At 38.8% G+C, this 15353-nt stretch overlaps 1 protein-coding gene across 5 annotated transcripts in view; it reads left to right on the top strand.

Annotated features, from left to right (window-relative positions):
• Positions 1-15353, top strand: part of FANCC (FA complementation group C) — a 291379-nt gene that overhangs the window by 85406 nt on the left and 190620 nt on the right. For 2 of the 5 annotated variants that reach the window (XM_060101949.1, XM_060101950.1), the window contains 3 exons: positions 6135-6377; positions 8265-8349; positions 13745-13845. In XM_060101949.1, the coding sequence (XP_059957932.1) occupies positions 6213-6377; positions 8265-8349; positions 13745-13845 (351 nt within the window). In that variant the 5' untranslated portion in view covers positions 6135-6212. The remainder of the gene's footprint in view (positions 1-6134; positions 6378-8264; positions 8350-13744; positions 13846-15353) is intronic. The other 3 variants (XM_060101952.1, XM_060101953.1, XM_060101951.1) reach the window with 2 other exon arrangements.

Here is a 15353-nt window from a genome sequence, read left to right on the forward strand (position 1 = left end):
TTCCCGGACCGGGGCACGAACCCATCTGTGTCCCCTGCATCGGCAGGCAGACTCTCAACCACTGCGCCACCAGGGAAGCCCTACTTTTTTTTTTTTGAATATTAAAAAATACTCACTGAACAGTACCAGAAAAGAAAAAGAAAGAAAACATCATAAAAAGAATTTCACTTGTGCCACACAATTTGTATTTTAAGTGAGATCATCATAAAGTACTCTCCTTAATGGGTGAAAGTCTACGGTTTATGTCAGATAAAAAGGGCATAAACTCATTTTATTTGTATAGTGTATTCCTTAGCTGTTAGTTTTATCTGTTAGACTTGTGTAACTCTTCCACTTCTGAGGAGGCAAACCAGTCTCATTAAAACTATATGGAAAAGAAGGGCAGTTCTTCAGAGCATAAGTGGGGTGTGTATACAGTTGTCCCTTGATATCTGCAGGGGGTTTATTCCAGGACCCCGCAGATACCAAAATCCACAGCTGCTCAATTCCCTTGTATAAAGTGGCATAATATTTGCATATAACCTACACACATTCTCCCATATAGTTTACATCATTTCTAGATTACTTACAATACCTAATACAATGTAAATGCTGTGTAAATAGTTGTAAATACAAGGTAAATGCTTTGTAAATAGTAGCGGGTGCATGGCAAATTTTTTGGAACCTTCTGAAATTAAAAAAATTTTCCATCCACAGATGCAAAACCTGTGGATAGGGAGTGCTGACTGTATATTAAAAGAACAGGAAAAGGGTGTTAGGCGGGCAAAAACAACAGATACGCCCACTGTCTCTTGTTGGTTACTCAAGACATTCAAACCTATTGCTTTCCATACAAAGAATTTTTAAAACACTTTCCACTAACATAATTTAGCTTTCTCTTCCTTCCAAAAAGGGAGGTAATTAAAAGTAATGCCTGGTTAATGCGTCTAGCTTGAAGTCCAGCGGTTCTGGATAATGTCAGTTCCTTTTCCCATCTTTGTTATTATCTGTAAATTATAGATTTTAGCAAATTTATCTACTAATCATATACTTTATATATGCAGTCGTAGGAGAGGGGAAAATGAAAGAGAAGGGAATTTTTAAAAATTATGTGACATAGCAAGCAAAACATATACAGATAACATCCAAAAACCTCACTCATGCATTTTGACCAAGCAGGCATAATTTGCACATGATGATAGAGTGCTGCTGGGTACACCCAGCTTTGTGGCTTGGAAGATCAGTCCAGTCACTGAGGCCTGCCCTAAGGTTTTTCCAGAATCCAGGTCTTCCACACAGGCTATTAAGAGTGTCGGATCTGCTGGATCGTAGCTGAGTGGCGGAGCACTTCAGTGTGGACAGATTAGCTGTATCGTGATTAGTCCTCTGGGCCTACCCACATTTCCTCCTTGCCAGGCAGGTGGGTAGAAGCAGGTAAATGGTCTAAAACCCATGTAGTATATGTGACCTTCAGAATCCCAGAGGTATCAGCCAAGCATTTTGCTTCTTAGCAGGTGTAAGGTATAGCACTTATCATTCACTTTCTTTTTTGTTTGTTTATTATTATTAATTTTGAGTCAGTAACTAGTACACATGGCATTAAATTGAAAAGGTGCAAAAAGGTGTACAGTAAAAGTACAGAAAAGGACATTTCCTTTCCTGCACTTATCATCCATCTACTTAGGTCTCCACAATGGAGGCAACCACTGGTACTAGATTCTGGTATATCCTCATTTTAAAGGGCATATCCTGACCAGACCACAGACCATTGGATTACAAGAAACTTCCTGAAGTGGCAGGCCCTGTATGTTCATGGGATTTATATCCCACCATATGGAATACAAACAAGGCATCCATATCTTCCTACTTTGATCAGCCTGATATCTTCAATATGGTAGACCAGTGTAATGTGCTATATCCGGAATTGATATCTTTGAGTCAGATGAAAGTCAACTGCTTTCTCATGTCCTCAGTTTATCGCCATGGAGAAATGCATTTACCAGCTTCTTAACTGTATTCTATGTGCCAAGGGTAGTGTTAATTTGCTCCAGTTAGGATTCATATCTAAAAGTACACCTTGAGTTGGAGTCACCATTTGATTACATTTATGACAGCCTAATATCACTGACTAAGACCCATTGGCCCCTCAGCTGGGCAGTGAGGTTCTCTGCAAGTCATCAGATATGTGACTTTTTTTTTTGATAGTCAAGTGGTTTCACTTGGCCATTCCTACTAGAAGAGTATAATGATTCAGGACCCCTGTGTGAGGGTGATGCCTCATTGATCTGTATTACCTTCTTCTTCCATGGACTTCTGGTTTCCAGTTCCCTAATAGGAACAGAAGTTTCACTGTCATTTTACCTGACTTGGCCCAGTAGCAGTTCTAAATTCCCCTCCTTTATCCAAAGGTCTGTTGTCTGCAGCCCACTATCTGGTATCAGTTTGTATCCGATACTGTATAACATCAGACTATATCAGTTTGTGTTCTTTTGTTTTGTTTTGTTTTGTTTTGTTTTTTGTGGTATGTGGGCCTCTCACTGTTGTGGCCTCTCCCGTTGCGGAGAACAGGCCCCGGACGCGCAGGCTCAGCGGCCATGGCTCACGGGCCCAGCCACTTCGTGGCATGTGGGGTCCTCCCAGACCAGGGCACAAACCCGTATCCCCTGCATCAGTAGGCGGACTCTCAACCACTGCGCCATCAGGGAAGCCCTGTGTTCTTTTACTGAAAATCACAGAAACCAATAGTGGTTAATTTAAGCAAAAAAAAAAAAAAAAAAAAAAAAAAAAAAATTAGACGGCCTCTGGGTAGCTGACAGAATTAAAGAGAAAGCTGAAAAGTCATACCTTGTTAAGGAGATGACATAGGGATCTAGACTAAGAGAATCTTTGAATGACTTAGTTCCACCTTTATGGCAATCTGCTCAAGATTCAGATTCCCAGTAGAGAGTCTAGTTTGCCTAATTTGTTTTTTTTTTTTTTTTTTTTTTTTTTTTTTTGTGGTATGTGGGCCTCTCATTGTTGTGGTCTCTCCCGTTGTGAAGCACAGGCTCCGGACGCGCAAGCTATGCAGGCATGGCTCACGGGCCCAGCCGCTCCGCGGCATGTGGGATCTTCCCAGACTGGGGCACGAACCCGTGTCCCCTGCATCGGCAGGCGGACTCTCAACCACTGCACCACCAGGGAAGCCCCTAGTTTGCCTAATTTGAATCATCATCTCACCCCTTGACTGATGGCATAGGTACCTTGATTAATGGACCTGCCAAGACTTGGGGAATATAGAGGAGATACTTCCCTAAAGGAAAAGTAAGGTGTTATAACTAAAAATGGCAAATGGTAAACAGGCAAAACCAACAGATGCCCATTCCAGAGTGTGCAGATTAGGTCAGCATTTCTCAGTAGGGGCATCGTTGGTTGGCCTTTGGGGGAAGACCATTTTCCTTTTTGAGCTGCTGTCCCAGTGCATTGCAGTGTGTTCAGCATCCTTGGCTCTTGGACAGTAAATGCCAGCAGCACCTCCACTGCTACCATCACAACCAGGGTACCACCTGTTTCACAACCACTATCATCTCCCTACTCCCACTGCCCCCACTCCCCAGATAGGCTGTGAAATAGAGCATCCAGGACCACTGCACTGCATGATCCCTAAAGCTTTTTCCATTTAAAACAGTCAGATGCATTTCCTTTGCTAAACTAAAGGTTGTTTGTAATTTTGTTAAAATAAAATAGTTTCTTGTCTCTTCTATCAAAAAGTTCTTCAATTTGATATCCCTAAATATCTAAACTGACTTACATGTAGAGCCATATGAAACATGTTAGAAATTCATCAATTTGTTTCTTCAGTTTATTTCTTTGTTTAAGGGCATGGACTTTAGAGCTGAAGTCTTTGAATTCAAATTCCACAACCATAGCTTTGCTAGTTACTAACAGTTACTTCCTTTGGCTTTTACATAATCTTTCTTTGGGCAGTTGCATAATCTCTCTGTGCTTCTGTAAAATGAGGATAGTAGTACATACCCATTTCATAGGGTTGTTGTGAGGATCAAATTAGCTAGTATGCATAAGGTATTTAATATATTGCCAAAAGCATAGTAATTATATGAATATGTAAGCTATTACTATATTTATAAAATGGGATATTAATAATTAAGTTTTACATAGGTAACATAAAAATACCTTCAAAATTTCTTTTTGGGGGGAGTTACCTTTTAAAAATTAAATTGCTCTACCTGGAAAAGCATTTTGTTATAACATTTAGCTTAGAACTATACTTTGAAAAATACTTCCTCATTCAACATTTATTGAGTATTTTCTAGACCTGGGCTAAATTCAAGGAAGACAGAGAATGCATGTACCAGTAGAGGCAATAATAACTGAGTGAACAAGTAAATGCCCAGGGTAATTAACCGGTGTGCTCAGAGCTGTGGAGGCATCGCAGAAAAGCCTGGAAGGAGGGTTTGGTGTGTTGGTAAACAGATGAAAGGCCTGGAGTGGACTCTGGTCAGCTGGGGAGAGGCAACATAGGACATGGGAGGATGTGCTGGAGCTATGTTTTACAAGGCCTTGGAGACTCTGGTAAGGAGCCGGTATCTTTTCTGCAGGGGGTTGAGATTTCCTTCCAAGGAACGTATTGAAGGGGGTTTTAAGCAGGAGTGTACTAAGTCTGATTTACATTTGGGAAAGTTGTTTTTGTTGACAGTGTAGAAAATGAACTGGAGATGAATAGGTGGGACCAGATAGAAGACTCTAGGGAAGAAATGGACAGGAATGGGATTGGGATGGCAGTAGTGGAAATGGAAAGAAATGAATGAGGTCAAATGAAATCACGTATATTTATTTTAGAGGTAGAATTGACAGGTATTGGTGGTGGCTTGGATGAAGAAGATAGAGAAAGAGGAATCAGACATCTAGATTTTTGGCTATGTATGTGCCATTTGACAGTATGCATATATTCCCTCTGTAATTAAACTTTTAAAATATTTTATGGTACTTTTCAAAACTAAATTTTTAGTACTATTTTAAAACATTCATCTTCCTGGTCTAGATTTTTTTTGCACTGCAGCAAAATTGTACAATCTTCCTATTTTTTTTCTTATTTTCCTGTTTAGCAATGAAAACCTCCATTGTTGATGTTATTGGCATTTAATTGGGAGCACTTTATCTGTTAATTATCACTGTTGAAGATTTAAACTCACTTACCACTTGCAGAATAATCTTTTGAAATTACATAGCTGAGTATTATCCCTGCCCCAGGAAACTATGAGTCTGTAAAAGCCTGCACCTGTTGAGAAGTAGCCTTCCCTTCTTTGCCCAGTATGCTTCCCATGGGTGTGGATGGCAAGGAGCTGGGATGGTGGTGAGGCACCTGGAGTTTATTTACCTATCTCTGCCTGAGGTACTCGCTCACTCTGCATGTAACTCCACTATTCTTTTTAACATGTACTTCAGATGTGGTAAGTCAGGTTTGTGAGTTTTTATTTTCTGTCACTTAGGACTGGCATACCTCCTCAACAATTGGAGTTTATCTTATTTTACCAAAATATGATTTCTTCTTGTGAATGGAGACCAAGCATATATAGCAGTCATTAATTAAATTAAGCAGATTGGTCAAATTGGTGCATGTGGAATGAATTATTTTACTTTTTTCTCAGAATTGAGAAACTAGGAAGAAAATTCATTAGACAGTAATGCATAGAGATTTTTTTTACACCTAAATGAGAAGCCAGAAGTGCATATAAAACATAAGAACTTCAAAAACATTTCTTAGGCACAGACTATTATGAAACTCCCATGGATGTTTTTGATTTCCCATTACATTAAAATACTCAAATGAACTTCATATTCAGAACATTTAAAAATAGCTCAATCTTAAAAAGAAGATATAAAGTATTATCAGCTGTGCTTTTTGTACATAATTAGCATGTGCCTATGGAGGTATAATGACTTTTAGTGTAATGATATTACTCATGATAAAAAGTTCAGATGGTAAAAATTGGAGATACAGCTGGGTGACACATTTTAAAATAACTCAAAGATGACTTCACAGAAGGCATGCTATTTTGGTCCCTTGTAATCCTCCTTTCACTCATCAGTGGTTATGAAGGCATTGATAAAAGATCCTTTTTTAAATGTTTCATTTCTTTCCCCCTTTCTTATAGATTTGATGTGTGTTCACTGTTTCCTTCAGTGTGTGACAAACCACTGTGAAGGTACATCACCTTTTCTCTTTTTCTGAGATGGCTCAAGATTCAGTAGGCCTTCCTTCTGATTTTCAGTTTTGGATGCAGAAGCTTTCCGTATGGGACCAGGCATCCACTTTGGAGACCCAACAAGACACCTGTCTTCACCTGCCTCAGTTCCAGGAGTTCCTGAGGCAGTTGTATGAATCCTTGAAAGAGATGGTGAGTAGTGGACCAAAATAATAAGGTTATTTTGTGACATCAGGAACTCTTTACCAGATTTTATTAAGCCTGAATGCAGTCCAGGGACTTGTGGTATTGACCTAACGTATTGAAAGATTAGACAGACAAATTACCTGTAAATATTGTAGACGGGATGTGGTTTCCTAGTGTCTGATTCATTATGACTTTAGTCTTTTCTTTCTTGATTAGTTATATTGTCACATGAGACTTCCCGACCAATCAAGTTTTTTTTTTTTTTTTTTTTTTTTTTGCTGTACGCGGGCCTCTCACTGCTGTGGCCTCTCCCGTTGCGGAGCACAGGCTCCGGACACACAGGCTCCGCGGCCATGGCTCGCGGGCCCAGCCGCTCCGCGGCATGTGGGATCTTCCGGGATCGGGGCACGAACCCGTGTCCCCTGCATCGGCAGGCGGACTCTCAACCACTGCGCCACCAGGGAAGCCCTCAAGTTGTTTTTAAATAAACAAGACTTTGACACTTGTTGTCAGGTAATAATTGGGTTTCTTTTAAAGGCCTTTGTATCTTTTAAATATTGAAGGGTTTGCTGAAATGCTTACTCTTTTCTCAACCCTATTCTGAAGTGGGCTCTACTAAGAGATGATAAATGTTAAGATCTCTTCTTTATAAATATTTTAAGTGGACTTTTCTTGTGAATATTAAGATTATGAGTGTCTTCACTATTGTTGTTTAAGTTACTGTGTTCAAAATTTGGTATTTTTTCATTTTGACAGATTTCTTATTTTCATTGCAATAGGCATTTTTGTGAATTAATGTATTTTCATAATATCAAAATATTATTTGTTTATACTTATTTTCTAATTTCAAAATGAAAAGCAAAATTGTCATTTAATGTAGGTGTTCTTGTGTTATACTTTTCTTTCCTTAATCAAAGAAGCAAGTAGGAAATTTGAAGAATAATTCATAGTGATAATATGAGTTCACATGTCTTTAGAAAGTAGAAGAAAAGATACTGTCTGTATGAACAACTAATGCTAACTTTTAAAATTGTTTTTTGGCAATGAGACTTTTGTAACTTGACCTTAAAGTGATTCCAGAAAGTCCAGGACTGACCTTGATGCTCAGACAAATGTGAGGAATTTATTGCTTCAGCAGTAGGAAATGCTTATCATTTCAGCTTACGTGCATGTTAGCCCAGTTTGGTCTTATTTTTTAACTTTCTTGAAAGGTAAAGAAATGGGAAAGGGCCAAGTGTACAACAGCAAGTGTATTTTTTAATCTTAAGCTGTTTTCTATTTGGTTGATCATTTTTTGTGTCAGGTTTTAGGTCGTTGCAGACAAGTATGATGTCATTTAGCATATAGTAATCAAAATAGTAATAAACAGAGATATGTATCTATATGCTTTGGCTGCTTTTATTTCTTTTTACAAGTTCCAGAGTTCTTGTCCTGCTAAACCTTCTTTGAGATAGCGCTACTGGAGCTGACTCAGGAACTTCTCTTATTATGTTAGAAAAAAACCCCAGGATGAACATATGGTGTTATATAGATATTAATCACCTATATATTTTTTTCACTATTATGCAGTCTTTGTTATTTTTTAGATAAAGTGGCCTTTCTTGACTTAAATATGAGTAAAATGAAGTTAATGCTGCAATAATATTGATTTTACTTAAACTTATACTTCTTAGTTTTGGTGGCCTGGTTTAAGGATGAAGTATGGTGATTGCTTGTTAAACTTTATTAGAATTACTTACCTAAAGATCTTCTCTAACCTTTTTCTCCCCCTACTTTTCTAAAATATATGCTAAACAAGAAACATTCAAGCTCCCTCAACCTATAATGGCAGTTCAGGCTTTTCTGAGTTGCGTAGTGTCCTTTTACTGACCAAAACATAATTTTCTTTTATAGGATTCAAGTGCAATTATTGAAAGATTCCCCACAATTGGTCAACTGTTGGCAAAAACTTGCTGGAATCCTTTTATCTTAGCATATGGTAAGAATCCAAAGCATGTCCTCTCAAAATACAAACTCCTAATGATAATTTTAATCTTTGCATTGTTTAACAAAACACAGAACTTTAAATTATAAGCCTTTCTCTGATTTTTCATGAGACAACTTATCAAATGTATTCCTTGTTCCATTACAAAGAAGGCACCCTTTATTGTTGTCCATATATGTTTGTGTATGTGTATATAGATAAACACACACAAACAAACACATACATGCAGATGTGTAGGAGAACAGAACTCCTTGAATTAGAGGGCAGAAACTCCCAGATGATTGTTATAACTTCATTTTTAATTCAGTGTAAAATGGTTATAATAATGAAATAATTTCTTTGTTTTGCAATTTCATATTAACTCACACACCATTTTCCATGTGTAAAATTCTTCAGTGTTTGAATCCTGCCATGGCTCTGCCATTATTTAGGGGTGACAGTTTGGTTTTACCCAAGGTTAAGAGGAATTTGGGGATACTTTGGGGGAGGTGTCCCTTCACTGACCTCCTGCCTACCTGTCTAGCCTCATTTCCTGTTTAATCCTCCACAGCTATACCACATGCATTGTAGACAGTTTAAATTACTAACAGTGCTTGATGTCTGGGCCTGCGACATGCAGTTCTTTTTGCCTGGAACTCTGTTCTCATCTCATGTCCTCAAATCTTCTTCAAAATAGCCTTGCTAGGGCTGAGTTAGGAACCTTTCTTAGTGTGTGCATAGCTGCCAGTATCTCCCTTAATTATAACACTTACTACACTGCTTTATAATTGTTGGTTTGCCTGTCTGATGCCCTGGAAGACTGAATGCCTCTCAAGAGCAGGAACTGTGGTTTTAGTTCTCTTTGTTGTCCCAGAGCTTAGCACAGGGTGAATAGGCACATCTGAAGGTATATAGTGGAGGTTTATTGCCTTGATTTGACTATATTGTTAGCTAATGTAATATTTACTTTTCATATTTTTAAAGTCAGAGACTAATTGCATAATATAATGATAGTAGAATCAAAAATAATCTGAATATTCCCCTTTGATGTTTAGAGAATTATACAGTATCTCTTTCCTAGCCTGTTCTAAGTCATTAGAAGGAGCTTGAACTAGGTGGGGAAGGGACAACATTTGCATTTGGTTCCATGAGCATACATGCATGGGTGCACTGCATATACTCAAACTTGCTGGCTCCACCCCCATCTTCATTCTATTCCTTTTCCTCTTCACTTAATGCCTCTTGCTTCCTCTTCCCCCTTAAGTTGACGCTTCCTCCTTTACCCACTTAGCTTGTTCAAGTTCTTAATCTAAAATGGCAAAGCCATCACTGTATTTGCCTACCAGGGCCACACTTACCTGCCCTAAATTTATATATTTCAGCTAGGCCAGTGTTTCTCAAAAAACCTTTGACCAGAAATACATTTTCTATACATGTGTATATATGCATACATACAGTTATACACATGCACCCACACATTTCATGAAAAAATGCTTGCTTTTATTATGCACAATTCATATTCACTATACCATTTTTTTAATGGTTTTCATGACCCAAAACTGATTTTACAATCCACCTATAGGTCGTGACCAAAAGTGTGAAAAACATTGAGCTAGGCCAATGCTGTTGATGGCAGGAGAAAGGAAAAGAAACTGTTGAATTTCCTGCATTTAAAGGCATCACTCATTGTTAGGTACTTCATTGACTGAATAACCACTTTTTAGAAAAAAGAAATAATATGCCCTTTAAGTGTACCTAGTGGATGTGGGACACATCCTTAATTCAGAAATGTTAAAATGTGGGAAAGTTTGGGTTGTAGGATTGAAGTAGAATGAGGGGCATTGCTCACTTTGTGCTGAGCACTATTCTCTATGGATTGCATAGTGGGTCTAATTGAATTCTTGATAGGCTTGCAGGATAGGTATTTATGGATTAGCCTAAATATGTCACTTTTCTCAGAATATAGAACTAATAAAATCCAGGATCCTACTCCTCTAAAGCCCATATTGTTGTAATGATCTGCCCCCATGGACTGTACCACTGTGGTTGAAATGTTCCAGTCCTGGCTTTACCACCAGCCAGCTTCATGTGAATGTATATAGTCACTATTTTTTTTTTTTTTTTAATGTCAAGCCCTAGGAAAACATGGCTCACAATTTCTGCCCTCTAGGAGCTTCCAGTCAGGGAAAAAAAGAAACCTAAGGAGATCAGCCAGAGTCAGGATGATGGTTGGTACTGTGGAGCTTTGACTAAGTTGCTGAGGGGAAGGAGAGTTTCACAGTGGAGGTTTTGCAGGGGCTGACTCTTGGAGGAAAATAGATGAGATAGGATTTTCTAAGGCAAGCCACAGAACTCACTGGGTCTCCGATTCTTTATTTGTAAAAGTGAGAGGTTGAGGGCTTCCCTGGTGGCGCAGTGGTTGAGGGTCCGCCTGCCGATGCAGGGGACACAGGTTCGTGACCCGGTCCGGTAGGATCCCACATGCCACGGAGCGGCTGGGCCCGTGAGCCATGGCCGCTGGGCCTGCGCGTCTGGAGCCTGTGCTCCGCAACGGGAGAGGCCACAGCAGTGAGAGGCCCGTGTACCGCAAAAAAAAAAAAAAAAAAAAAAAAAAAGTGAGAGGCTGAACTGATTTTTCCCTGTGGATTTAGACTTGCATCTGTCTGTGATCTTTCCTTAGCACCTAATCTCTATTACTTTGGCCCCCTCTGTCAACCAGAAACAGATTCTCCATCTCTTTCTGTTTAAATGCCTGTGTTACCATTCGAACTGCCCATTAAATTTCAGTTTCCTGTTTGAGGTATGCATTTGGTTTTGAGCTCGTAGAGGAGACTGACAGGCACAGAACAAATGAGTAATCAAATCTTGCCTGTGTTGCCACTGTTGTTTCACTAGTTGGGCACTTTCTTCCAGGAAAGGATCTTTTCTTATGGTGTTGTAATATCAAAATTATTTTTTTTTTTTGCGGTACGTCGGCCTCTCACTGTTGTGGCTTCTCCCGTTGCGGAGCACAGGCTCCGGACGCGCAGGCTCAGCGGCCATGGCTCACGGGCCAAGCCACTCCGGGGCATGTGGGATCCTCCCAGACCGGGGCACGAACCCGCGTCCCCTGCATCGGCAGGCGGACCCTCAACCACTGCGCCACCAGGGAAGCCCCGAAATTATTTTTTAAGTACAGTAAAAGTAAACAGTTTCCATCAAGGAAAGAAGTAAGTAAGTGAGAATAGGATCAGAAATAAGGATAATAAGGAAGGAGGAAGGATTTGGAAATTAAAAGACTCCACAAAGGGAAGAGAAAAAATAGGTAATAGAAAGGGAAAAAACACCTTTTATTCAGTGGTGTTCTCTCCATAAAATTACTGCCTTCACCTCCTTGGTGTTCTGGCTGGTAGGTTCTAGGTCTGAGCTCTTTATTCACATAGCTATAACCTGTTTTCCTCATGCTTTTTATTACTGTGTGAGAGTTTGCCCCCAAACTTGGCAGCTTAAAACAAATATTTATTGTCTAAAAAAATGCTGCCATCACACTTTTAAACTATAGAATTAATTTAAAGAATTAATTTAGCTTTCATTTGAGCTTTCAGTTCAAGATATCAAAAAATAAAATATTAGGTGGCAAATATATGTTGGTATATTCCTTTCCCTTACACTCATTTTTAGATGAGTGCTTTGCACTAATGACTGTCTGCATGATGAGTCCCATGCAGTTTTCTATCCCCAGTGCTCCAGCTCCGATGTCTGAGCCTCTAGGGAGGAGCCTGACAGATGCCATCCCCTGTAGACAGTGCTGGTGGCATTCATGAATAATAGGTGATGGCTTGCATCTTTAAATCCCTAAAGCAAAGTAAGCTCATTAGCAGTGCATTTCACTGCATTGACTCTGGGCAAAGAAATAAAGGCTGGGGGCAAGTTACTCTTGCTCTTCTCTTTCTTTTTGAGAGAAAAGTAAAAAATAATATGCTGTTGAACTAAATGTGCAGAGTCACTCAACACCTGGGGAAAACTCCTATCTTTTGGATTCTTTTAGATTTACACTCCATAATTAACATTTTCTGTTTTTTTTCTCCTTAGTGGTATCTGATTTTTGGAAATGCTCCCCATCAGGTTGCATTCTGTATAACATGGAAAGCTGCTTACATAAGCATATCATTAGATGTGTTTGTCACACTTGTGACATGCAGATAGTTATAATTTCTTCTGATATTTAAACCATAGAAAGTACAAGTCAGATTTTTAATAGTGGCATTGGTTCAACCTGAAGAACCCTAGGATCTCCAGTGGTTAAATTATGTGATTCTTGCAATGAACTGATTTCAGGCAAGCCAGTGATGTATTTGAGCTCATAAAAGCTAGGAAAAATAGGAATATCCCTCAGGATAACCCCTGATAAAGTTTGTTCAGAGATGTTAGTTATTAGGAGAGCCTAAGTTTATGGGGGGAAAATGGATTTAAAATTACTCTCAGGGTCTTTTGGTTTGTGGTTGAAAATGCCGAGATAGCTTACTGTAGTTTGTATTCTCCTTATTTCTTGTTAATGAAGCCCTTAGAAATGCTGTGTTTATGAAATTGCAGTAGATAACAAAGTAAAGAACATCAGGTGATTCTGCAGAGGAGTGATTCCAGGTGCTGGGTTTCCTCAGCATCACCTCCATGGCCTTGTGGTAAAGTCCATAGTAGCTTGGCTCTAGTTCAGGTACTGACATCTTCAGTTTTTAGGTCTCATTTTTGCTTCTCAGTTGTGTTATAGAATCTCCAACTTGAATGGACTTAGTTACCAAAGGAGGAAGGAGAAAATGGCTTACCAAGTAGATGTTCTAGCCAAATAGATTTCAAAGGTCAGCATTGTTATCACATATTTAGTAAAGTTTTATATTTTAGAGTAAAGAATTAGGAGAATGTAAAAGGCTTCTATTTTATCCAAACCATTTGGTACTAAAAAGAATGTATTTTAAAACAATTCTTTTTGTTAAATTTATTTTTAACAAGTGGGGGTATTTTGGCCAGTTAGATTAAATCAGAAATATTGACTACTGCTTATGGCAGTGATATTGCCTTAAAAAGGTTGAAATTACTAATGGTTTGAATATAAAATAAAGAACTGATCTTGAAAAAAGCTAGTTCTTTTAGTTCTTTCCATCATTCTCTTTTGGCTTTAAAAATTGCTGCTGTGACAGAAAGAGAATTGACCTCACAAGGGCTAAGCATAAGTGATCCTGAACCCACAAGAAGGAAAAAAACCACAAAGTTTCACAGATGGTCCTGGATGCTTGTTCTATGAACTTAGTAGTTTGTGATTTTCCTAAAATATAATAAATATATTTCCTTTAGTATATAATGTTACAAATTTTATACTGATTATCTTTTCTTTCTATTTGATAAAACCTACTCATTTTAGTTTTCCTTTTTGCAGATGAAAGCCAAAAAATTCTAATATGGTGCTTGTGTTGTCTGATTAAGAAAGATCCACAGAATTCTGGAGAATCAAAACTTAACTCCTGGACACGGGTAAAAGTAAATCTTGCATTATACTGCTTTGAATTCAGTAAAGGTGCTGCTTTGACAGTCCAGAAACTTTTTCAAACACATCCTTCACTGTTAAACTTGTAAAGCTTTTCAAGAGATTTCATTTTTGTTTGATTGTGAATTCCTTAAGAGATAGGTCCTCAGGGTGAACTTCCCCATGCCTGCAAGAACTAATGTTGAGTGGTTTTAGAAAGTTACTCTCAGGTAATTAAAAGAATGTACTTTCCTTCCCTCTAACAGTTTTTTCTTCCTACCAACATACTTTAAATACTTATATAATTTCTCTTCAGGTACGTCTCTGCCTCTCTCAGAATCTATTCTGTAGTAAAACTAAAATTCAGAAGTGCCCTGGGAGCAGCAGTCTTTATTTTGTGTCCTAAAGTTGGTACCCTGGCCAGTGTGCTCAGACTAGCATCTAGGGCTGGTTGGCTAATGCTGCAAACACCGTCAAATCAGTTACCTGACCGTGCTAGTCCAGATATCTGACAGCTTCCTGAATTCCCCCTGTTTCTGCTTCCTCTTGAATGGTGGGCACACATAGGAGAATGTTGTAAGGCTGTGCTGTAGCTGCCCTCACCACCAGCAAGTTGGCTGGTCTTTTCTCTTACCCCCCACTGTCCTGCTGCGATAACCTCAAGGACTTGCTGATGCCTGTCAGACTCCACTTACTATGCATATGGTCTAGATTAGCTGCTTAGTATTATGAAACCAACCACCCAGATTAATGCATATGGTTTTGTCTACCAATCTGACTGGTGATATCATTCCGTTCACTGCTTTTTACCATTCCTTTGTTTTATACAGAATTGCTGACAGAGATGACAAAGACAGTATTTGTATTTTTGTTAGATTAAAAGGAGAATTGGAGGGACAGTAGAATAAAGAGCTGAAGGAAGGAACTGATAAGTAGAATTAGGGAAGAAAAGGTATGAAAAACAAGGCTATAGAAATAGAATAATATACTTAGTTTTCAATTTTTTTAATTATTGCTTTTGTTGAGTATTTGCTATTTTAGTGATTATTTAGGATATATATATATTTTTGTTTGTTTGTTTGTTTGCGGTACGCGGGACTCTCACTGTTGTGGCCTCTCCCATTGTGGAGCACAGGCTCTGGATATGCAGGCTCAGCGGCCATGGCTCACGGGCCCAGCCGCTCCGCGGCATGTGGAATCCTCCCGGACCAGAGCACAAACCTGTGTCCCCTGCATCGGCAGATGGATTTTCAACCACTGTGCCACCAGGGAAGCCCTAGGATATATATTTTTATTGGCTAGCTCATTAAATCCAGAAATAGGCCGTCTAATAAAGTTTTTTAGAGTGATTAGAGTTTTTAGGTTTTTAGAGTGATTAGGTTAACTTTCTTCATGTAACTCGTGACTTATATTAGCCGACTTTTAAGTTTCTAGCCTTGCAGTTTATTCTGTGGGTTTCCCTTATTTAATATTGTGTCCATTTAATAAATAGGTGCTCATTAAGTATAGTACAGGGAGGTAA

Source organism: Mesoplodon densirostris, chromosome 6 (genome assembly GCF_025265405.1).
Source record: "Mesoplodon densirostris isolate mMesDen1 chromosome 6, mMesDen1 primary haplotype, whole genome shotgun sequence".
NCBI classification, from domain to species: domain Eukaryota; kingdom Metazoa; phylum Chordata; class Mammalia; order Artiodactyla; family Ziphiidae; genus Mesoplodon; species Mesoplodon densirostris.